This window comes from Thamnophis sirtalis, unplaced genomic scaffold, assembly GCF_051295495.1.
Source record: "Thamnophis sirtalis isolate CommonGarterSnake01/CBP01778 unplaced genomic scaffold, rThaSir2_p1.2 scaffold_2, whole genome shotgun sequence".
Lineage (NCBI taxonomy): Eukaryota > Metazoa > Chordata > Lepidosauria > Squamata > Natricidae > Thamnophis > Thamnophis sirtalis.
In genome coordinates this window covers 82,987,857-82,997,659 of record NW_028261382.1, presented here as the reverse complement: position 1 = coordinate 82,997,659, position 9,803 = coordinate 82,987,857, and the positions used below count along the sequence as shown (strand labels likewise).

General features: G+C 39.0%; 1 protein-coding gene across 2 annotated transcripts; it reads right to left on the bottom strand.

Moving 5' to 3' along the window:
* Window positions 1-289: 289 nt before the first annotated feature.
* On the bottom strand, window positions 290-7,436 carry BRF2 (BRF2 general transcription factor IIIB subunit). Of its 2 annotated transcripts, XM_087706231.1 has the most exons (5): window positions 7,355-7,436; window positions 6,011-6,173; window positions 5,711-5,770; window positions 3,142-3,463; window positions 290-1,247 (listed from the first exon to the last, which is right to left on the bottom strand). In XM_087706231.1, the coding sequence occupies exons 2-5, from the start codon at window positions 6,162-6,164 to the stop codon at window positions 548-550; spliced, it is 1,236 nt and encodes a 411-aa protein (XP_087562357.1). In that variant the 5' UTR covers window positions 6,165-6,173; window positions 7,355-7,436; the 3' UTR covers window positions 290-547. The 2 variants fall into 2 exon arrangements, with proteins under 2 accessions (XP_087562357.1, XP_087562356.1); XM_087706230.1 differs by lacking the exon at window positions 7,355-7,436 and having other exon boundaries at window positions 6,011-6,221.
* Window positions 7,437-9,803: the final 2,367 nt, after the last annotated feature.

Genomic DNA, 9,803 nt, shown 5'->3' with positions numbered 1-9,803 from the left:
ACTCGCAAGGGAAACTTCTAAAATAACATGCAACGCAATGTTTGAACTGGGAAGAAGGTCAACCCAATTCAAAAAATAGCAAGCAAAATAAACCAGGAGTGTATCTGATGCAGATCATTAAGCTTCATTGTAGTAAGATTAAATCCAACTTTTTCTGATGTTCAGGACTAAAAATGTAGCAGAACCATATTAGTGTGTTCACCAACACACATTTAGGCCAAAGAGCTGCCTTTAAAGAAAATTATTATGTTTATTCCAACATCTAGCAAAAAACCCCCTAAAGCTCATGTTTTAGCGCTGCTTTCCCCAATCTTTATTATAACCTTCTATATTTTGTTGGTACTGTGAATTCAGAAAACTCAAATTAATGCATACAAAGCAACAGACTGCAGAAGACCATTAAGATACAAGGTTGCTCGTTCCTGAACATAAGGATTTCAACTAATCTCCGAATAAAAATATGTCTGGGACTATGAACTATAAATATAAGAAACCCAACCCCTGTTGCCACTGACTGCAGGCTTTTAACCCTCACTAAATACCTTCACTAGCACAGGCGAACTTGCATTTTGCTATACAGTTCCGTTTCTTCTGGAGTCCGGATGTATTGTTCGATCTCACTGTCTAAAATCGGCTCATCCCCTGTGACGGCTGGACCTTCAGGGTCTGGATTGCTGGGTCGAGGCTTCTTTGCTGGGTACAGGATACAAGGGGGAAGCAAAGGCATCCGCTTCTTCCCAGCAACAGAAGCCTCTTCCGTCAAAGCAACGGTTGCTTTTGTAGGCTGATGGTCTGACGGTGCTGTGAAGTTCTCAGGCTCGTAGTCTTTTGTGGTATCCACCACACGGAAAGCCGCCCGTAGAAGCACACGGCGATGTTGCAGCAAGTCTCCAACGTATTTTGACACAGTCCTCCGGTCCACTTTGAGCCCTCGCAACCAACCTAGTTGAGAGGCCATCTGAAGAAGGATATTATGCAATTCCTTCAGTCTTTGTGGGGCTGGCCGTGGCATGTCCATGTTAGCAAGCTTACAAAACTTTGCAAGGGTGCAAGCGAGGCGATCAACAGGTCGCAAAGACTGCCATGCCAAGAAGGCTGCTGCCATCACAATGGGGATGGGGTGCCGACCAGTCACCAGCCACGTCTCACTGGCAAGCTCTATTATCTGGATTGTCCTTGCCAACAGCTTCTCCTTGTCTTCCAGAAATTTGGCTGGGATGCTGGACGATTCCTGGAAAAGCTTAAAGCTGAAAGGAAGAAAATATATTGGGGATATGGAAAAGCCTATCAACACAGCTCATGTTTTTGCTTTAATTTTATACTTTTGGAAATATCTACAATATTTAAATTTGTATAATTTGAGGAAATTATTTTTAAAAACATCTGATTAAATAAATCAAGGCTTTGCCTGCTAATGCTCTGTCATCAGAGATTTTATGGTACCTGTTCCTTCCTTTCAGGTTGGTGTGTTTTTAAAGAGTAGAACAGAACAGAATAGTTGGAAGATACCTTGGAGGTCTTCTAGTCCAACCCCCTGCTCAGCCAGGAAACCCTATTTCAGATAAATAGTGGTCCAATCATTCACAACTTCTGGAGACAAGTTATTCTAAGAATATCATTCCCATTTTAAATATTATTTAGATCGCTACTAGAGTTGTTTTACTACTTTAATTCTTGGGATCATTGTTTAAAAAGTAATAAATATTTGGATATGCCTGTCTAAATCGTACCATTCCATGCTTCCTGCTCAGAATATAACACACATCCAGAACAGTCAATTCAAAACAAAATGTTCACTTCAAATATACATCCTGAGCTCACATACATGCCTCTGAAGACTCCTTAATAAGAGCTTTCTTCTATTTCCCACCCAAACATAATAAAAATTCACCCAAACCAGACAGATATGAGATTGCATTCAAAAATGCAAAAGACAACGCTGAAGTTTGTCAGAAGATTAACTATTAGTAACTTTCTGATGTGACCCGACAAAAGCGCGCTGACAAAACCGCGTAGCTAAAACCGTGACATCATCCCCGCGCCAACAACGGCACGGCGACAACAGCGCGGCAACAGAAAGCCAATTTAAGTTAAGGTGTTAGGTTTAGGGTTAGGTTTAGGGTTAGCGTTACGTTTAGGGTTAGGGTTAGCGTTACGTTTAGCATTAGGTTAGGTTTAGTTTTACAGCGCGCTTCTGTCGCCGCGCTGTTGTTGGTGCGATTCAGCGCTCATTCATCGGAGCACTTTAGAACTCGCGGTTTTGTCACTGCGGTTTAATCGGGGACGGTTTTGTCGTTTGCCCTTTTGTCAGTGAACCACTTTCTGAAACGTACATTTGAATCATATATTAGGAATAGCAAAACCAGCCACATGTAACACCTTTTCAGAAGGCAGATTGATTTAGGACAGAGATGTCAAACTCAAGGCCCACAGGCCGAATCCGGCCTGCAGGGTGCTTAGATCTGGCCCAAGGGGCTGCCCTGCAAACAGTGAAGGACCATCCTGCAGTGCCCCTGCCAGTGAAAGCTCAATTTTTGCTGGCAGAGGGTTGTCACAGCTGAAAACCGAGCTCAGGAACCTGTTTTTGCTGGCAGAGTGCTCGGGCCACCACAGGCACTCTCGATATGAGTGACATCGAGCTGGCCACGCCCACCCTGGCCACGCCTATCCCATCCCCCTGAGGTCAAACAACCCTGATGCAGCCCTCAATGAAACTGAGTTTGACAACCCTGGTTTAGGAGAACTGTCTGACATGTCTCAGTTTGAACCTCTAAATAACTACTGTAATGGACTTGACTTCTAGTAAACTATACCATTCTCAATAAATGGAGTTAAGGATCATTCTTACTGAGAGGTTCAAGGTGAGGCAGTTCTGACAAGAACATCTAAATACCTGAAAGCGGACCTCCACTTCCAAAATATGAGAAAACCTGCAAGTTCACTAGAAATATTTCTAAGCAAGCATCAGCTCTATCTAGTTTCAGCAAAGTGGTTACACTGCACTTCTAATCTATAGAACTTTCTTAGAACCAATATACTGAAGCTTAAATAATAAGAATTAATTCCACCCATAACTCTTCAACAACTGCACATTAATGAGTCAGACATTTATGAGAAAAGAGCATTAAAAAACCATCTTGCCTGTTGAGATGTGTTTTCACAAGATCGATCAAGCTCAGAGTTGGTACATCTAGTGCCAATTCCTTCAAGAACTGCAAGTAGGTTCTGGCAAACAGTTCCTTGTCTGCATAAAGGAGCAAGCAGACAGTGCCCATTGTCAAGGGCCAGTTGTGCTGTCTACAGGTCACAAAAACACAGCAACCTATAATTATCTCCTTCTTCTCTAAGCTGACAAAAGCAAAGCATGGGCATTTGATTGCCTTCTGGTAATAGGACACAGCAGTATCTTCAAACAGAGAAGGAAGTCGAAGAACTTTGCAGAGATCCTGAACACGTCTGATTCCTGTGGAAGAAGGCAATGTAGATAATTAAGAAATATGTCCATACCAGGGCCCTCCAGATATTTCTGGCAATATTGGCTGAGGCTGTAGTCTTTGAAGAACTATTTGACACCAACTTCTTGCTTCAGAAAATCTGTACTAGACAAACATCATTATTCTGCTTTAATGGCATTACTGCATGTGAGGTTTTAAGAAGGACAGCAAGATTTTTTTTTCAATTCCCATTTTGAATTATAGAATTTACAAATATTTTCTGTTAGCAATCTTCTGGAATGGAGCAATATATTGGAGTTGGGGAGAGATAGCAGAATCAATATAAGGAGAATCTCAAGGTATTTGTAAAGCAGAATGGGTAGCAATAGCAATAGCAGTTAGACTTATATACCGCTTCATAAGGCTTTCAGCCCTCTCTAAGCGGTTTACAGAGTCAGCATATTGCCCCCAACAATCCGGGTCCTCATTTTACCCACCTCGGAAGGATGGAAGGCTGAGTCAACCTTGAGCCAGTGAGATTTGAACAGCCGAACTGCTGAACTGCAGTCAGCTGAAGTAGCCTGCAGTGCTGCACTCTAACCACTGAGCCACCTCGGCTCTCGGTATGTATATACACACAGCCATGCTGTAATTTAAATCATTTTTGTTTTAAGATGGATGTCTGTTTTTTTCTCATAAAATCAAAACCAAGACAGTTTTATTTGGTCAACTGTATTTTACATACATACTATAAAAATATAAGGCACATTAGACAAAATAAATTAGTAATTTTTATGTAACATGTGTAAAAAATCACTGGATGTCTCCCCTCAATATTTATCTGGGGCCTTTTATTCTCTGGGTGTATTGTATAGATAGTCCTCAATATGCGACAATTTGGTCACTTCATGACTGTTCAAAGGTGCAGTGGATCCCACAAAAAGTACTTAGGACCTGTTTTCTAAGTTATGACAAGCATATATACTCACATGCTGACTAGATCACATTTTGGACACTTGGCAGTTGGTTCATTTTTAAGGCTGTTGCAGCATCCCATTATCACATGATCATGATTAGCGACATTTTTTGCCAATTACAAGTATTCTGGTTTCTGGCAAAAAAAATGTCCATTGGAGGAAATTGATTCACTTAATGATCATCGCATTCATTTAACAACTGCCACATTCACTTAATTACTGATTTTTTTTTTAAATCAAGTCTGTTTGTGCCTTGACTTATGACTGCAATAAATTACAACCATACTTTTGGGCTCAACTACAAACGTAAGGGTTACCCTCTATATAGTACTTGTATGTATTGTGCGTGGGTAGGTGCATATAGTCCTTGACTTACAACAGTTTGCTTAGCGACCATTTGAAGTTACAATGGCACTGAAAAAAATGACTTATGACCATTTTTCACACTTCACCGCTGCAGCATCGGCATGGTCACATGATTTACATTCAGATGCTTGACAACTGGTTCATATTTATGGCTGTTGTAGTGTCCCAAGGTCATGTGATCATCTTTTGTGACGTTCCGTCAAGCAAAGTTAATAGGGAAACCAGATCCACTTAACAACCATGTTACTAATTTAACAACTGTAGTGATTAACTTAACAAATGTGGCAAGAAAAGTCGTAAAATGGGGCATAGCTCACAACAACTTTTTCACTAAGCAACAGAAATTCTGGGCTCAACTGTGGTCATAAATCGAGGACTATCTGTGTATTACCACTGCTGTAGTAATGCGTTTCGCTTTTGTATATAGACGATTTTATAACTGTATCATTTTAGATAGATCATTTAAAGCAGTGGTAGTCAACCTGGTCCCTACCGCCCACTAGTGGGCATTCCAGCTTTCATGGTCGGAGGTAGGGGTTTGCTGTAACTCTGCTTTATAAATTGTATAAAGTAAAGTTACTTCCCTACTTTATAAATTACCATTACTGTGGAACTGGTGGGCGGTTAGAAAATTTTACTACTAAGAGAGATACAAAAATGGGCGGTAGGTATAAAAAGGTTGACTACCCCTGATTTAAAGCCTACCTATTTGGCAGAAGCCTGGTACCAGCTCAAGATTATCTACCAGGGATTTAATGAGCTCTGAAATGCTCTGAAATCTGGAAATCTGAAATGGGAAATCACCCTGCCCTTAGCAAAGGATACAGGTAATTTAAAAGTACAGAATGATTTTGACTTTAGAGAGGAGCTACACTTCACAAATGGGAAGTACAGTGCACCAAAAGGTGCTGACTGGTAATATTAAACATTTACCTCGCTGCAAGCAGCGGCTCAGCTGTTCACTTTGACCAGTACTTCGTGAATATGTCACTTCTAAAAAGACAAAAAATAAATTATAAGGGAAAGATGACAAAAAGAACATCATATTTCCCCAAACAACTTTTAAAATACATGTACATTTCATACATTTTTAATGTTCAATGTTTAAATATTTGAAATTTATATAAAAGGCCACAAGGGATGTTTTCATCTATGTAGATTACAGGTATCCAAAATATACTTAAACTTTATGATCCCAGGAGTTTTCAGTTCCACTGTTATTCTTTGATTCACCTTGTAAATGTTCTTCATCAGCATATGTAGTGGTGAGAAGTCCTTCAGTTAGAATAAAGCCACAATCTGCACACACCAATTGGTTTTGAGTGTAGTGAGAATCCTCCACAATTTCCAGGGAGCCACAATCTGGACACTTCTTTTGAATGGACATTTTAGTAGTCTGACAACAGAATTATTTTAAATTGACAATTAAAAAAATATTGGGATTTGATTAACATATTTGCTCCATAACTTTTCCCATATTTCATATGACCCCCATAAATCTGCCTCGATCTACTTGTCTAATTTATATATTTGAAGTAATCTTAAGAAATTAATTTACAAGTTCGGAAGAAGTAAATTTGACCAATTTGATGGTCAAATACTTCAAATATGTATACTTCATACTTCAAAATATAATCAGTTATTGTGATTTTAGCAAACATATTAATATCAGTGTCAATCATTCTGTTAACATATTAATTGTTGCAACACATTGTGTGCTTCTCAGCATGCTGCATCATACATTGGTTTTGTGCATCAATCGAGCACATGCACCTAGGTAGGTAGCATCAATCTAATCCCAGGAAGGATATCTTCTAATTTATTCATGATATATAGGCATAACATCACTAGAATTCAGAATAATAGGGATGGAAAGGACCTTGGACATCTTTCAGTCCAAACACCTGCTCAAGCAGGAGACTATACCATTCTGGACAAAGGGCTGTCCAATCTCTTATTAAAAACGTCTACTCTCCAATTTCTGTGTCCGGTAAAACAGAATAACAGAGTTGGAAGGGACTTTGGATATATTGTAATCCATCCCCTATTCTGGCAGGAAACCCTACACCATTTCAAACAAATGGTTGTCCAATCTCTTCTTAAAAACTTCCAGTGCTGGAGCATTCACAATTTCTGGAGGCAAGACATTCCACTGACTAATTGTTCTAACTGTCAGGAAATTTCTCTTTAGAAATTTTAAACGTTTTGATTATGAGATTTTATTGCTAGTGGCAAGCAAAGAGGAAACCCAGGCCACAGTCAGGGGACCTAAATGGCCTAAAACCTTTTGCAATCGAAACAAAAATCACCACAGCCAGAGAGAGAGATTGCTGGGGCTGTCTAGGGATCTTGAGACGCCAAGGCCGCATTGTGCATTCTACGCAATGGTTTTTAATTAAGCCAGAGCCCAGCAAGTTACGTGCTCGAAGACCCATATCGTGCGACATCCCCCCCTCCCGCTTCATACCCCTCTGGTCCCGGAAACGCTGGGGATTAAGGGAGTTGGGAGTCCTCACACCGAGCGCAAATGGTCGGGGAAGACCGACCTATATCAGCCGCTGTAGGGTATTCGCCTACCTTATTGCGAGTCAGAGGACCAGGTATGCCGAAAAGAAGCACCGTCACTCCATTTTATTTAATTCGGCTCAAACCGGAAACAAACCAGTTGGGGGGGGACTTTTCCCTGAAACACATTCATTTTCCGGTACACTACAGTATCCAGTCAGCAACGAATTTATCACCGTTCAATGTTTCCGAAGAGAAACAAAGAACGAAGGAAAAAAGTTCCGGGTAAGTGCTGGCAGCTTTCTTACTGAAGTTTTTTGTTAAGTGTCATTGCCTAGGGCTGAGTGCATGTGACTGGCCTATGATCACCCAGCTAGTTTTTTTTCCTGTAATAAGAGTAGAACTCACTTCTCCTGGTCTCAAGCCTTAACCCCTATAGCACAACTGGCTAATGCTGCATAGTAATCCAGAAATGTATGAAAAATTAACACACCAACACACTGTCAGTGATTACACTGACAGTTAACACTAAATACTAAATAAATCTGATTTGAGCATAGATTTATTTTTTCCAAGTCTTACTATAATAGGGAAAAATAGAGCCAGAAGTAGTATGCAAGCAGTAACTAAAGTATGTCTTAATGCACTCAACTCCATGAAATCCACAATAAATGCTTAGTTTATTTTAAAATGTGTATGTCGACTTTTGGAATGTAGACAATAGTTCAGCCAGATATTTTAAAAGTTGTAAAAATGAAGCAACAATGTTGCTATCTTTGGAAATGCAAACTATCTTGTGAAATATTTACTAAATAGTGTCATAGTACTAAAACAAATACTTCCCCTTAATTCAAGGAATACTGTTTGCTCAGATAATCCAGTTCCTTCCTGTGCAATGACTTAGCATTACAATTACTTTCTAAATTGGGCTCAGTCTATCCTATCAAGAATACTTCACAGCAAAGGATCATTTTTTGATACGGCAATGCAGGATTTTTTTTTTTAAAGCACCTTTATTAGGATGTTGTCAGAGTTTTAAGTGCAGGATTTAAAAAAAAACTGTAACTACTTTTCATACAATTATTTAGAACTAACTGTGTTGTCAAATTGTAAAAAAATCTCATTTAAAAAAAATCCTAAAACCTTTGACTTTCTTCAAATCCAACTGTTCCATTAACAGTAGATTATTAAAATAATAGAATTTGAAATATGCATGGAAGTTTCAATCCAAAAATGTAAAAGCAGAGGAAATTAGAAAACAAAATGTTCTCAGTATCATCAAATCAGGATGATTTTGATCATCCACACCCATAATCTTATTTTCTACAATTTCTATATTAGGTTTGTAGTGTGAAGAAGAGAGGTCATTGGTTGTTAAAACATTGGTATGAAATACAGGATTAGGCTGAATTTACATGCTATTAAAATCAATCAACACAACCTAAAACTTTATTCTTATTTTGATGTGTGTATGATCACACCATTCCCTTTCAGGCAAGGAACATTTTACAAAATGCAAAAAAAGATATATAAGGACATCGTTCAGCATTTACACATCTGGAAATATCAGCATATAAAAGTACAGTAGATATTTATGCCAGATCATCAAAATTCTAACTTCCCGGATGAGGAGCCAACGTCGCGACAACACATCATGCGGTCTCGATAGTCCGAGACCGCCATTGACACTTTTGCCACTGGATGGTCCAGTAGGATCTAAACCGTCCCGTAGAGACGGTGAACAGGAAGACAAAGCCTTGCTGGTCTCAGGGACATCACAAAGTCCCTGATTGACCCAAGGGAAGCGCTTCAAGCCGGTGGCAAACAGGCAGCCTCCAGTCCATCGGGTGAGGTTTTTTTTTATTCTGAGAAAGATTGCCCAAAGAAACTTTTTTTAAAAGATAAATTAGTCCTTTAAGTAAAAGAATAAAGCGCCGAATTTAATTCTTATTGGACTGCCTTGGAAAGTTTTTGCTTTTTCTTGTAACAATATTTTGTGGATTGAAGTGACTGTAACGCTTCCTGTTTCTCCACTTGAAGTGAACGGATTGATTTTTTTCCCCTTCTATTTTTTATCACCTTATTTTTTGGCTTGAATTAAAATCCTATTTTTTATTTTAACAAATTTTTCCTACCATTTGTTATTAAATTCCTCCAAAGACAATTAAAGATTCTTGTTTTCCATAAGCTTGAGACAAGTATGAAAAAGTCAAATCTGCCATTCGGAAGCCAGAGTCTGGAGGTTTTTTTGAAACAATGTATCCTTTGTTCATTCCTCTTTGATCTTACTGACTTTGTAACTGAAGGGTTTGCAACTTGCTTACAAAATCTGATAAAGAGTCAAGGACACGAATTGTTTTTTGCAGGTGCTCTTGGAAAATATTTTGGTAAGAGAAGGAAAAGGAAAGAAAAAGATAGAACCCTTCTCCTTTAAAGAGTACAACATATATATGTATATGTATATGTATATATATACACACACACACACATACATACACAAAAGAGGCTTGGAAGGCTAGAG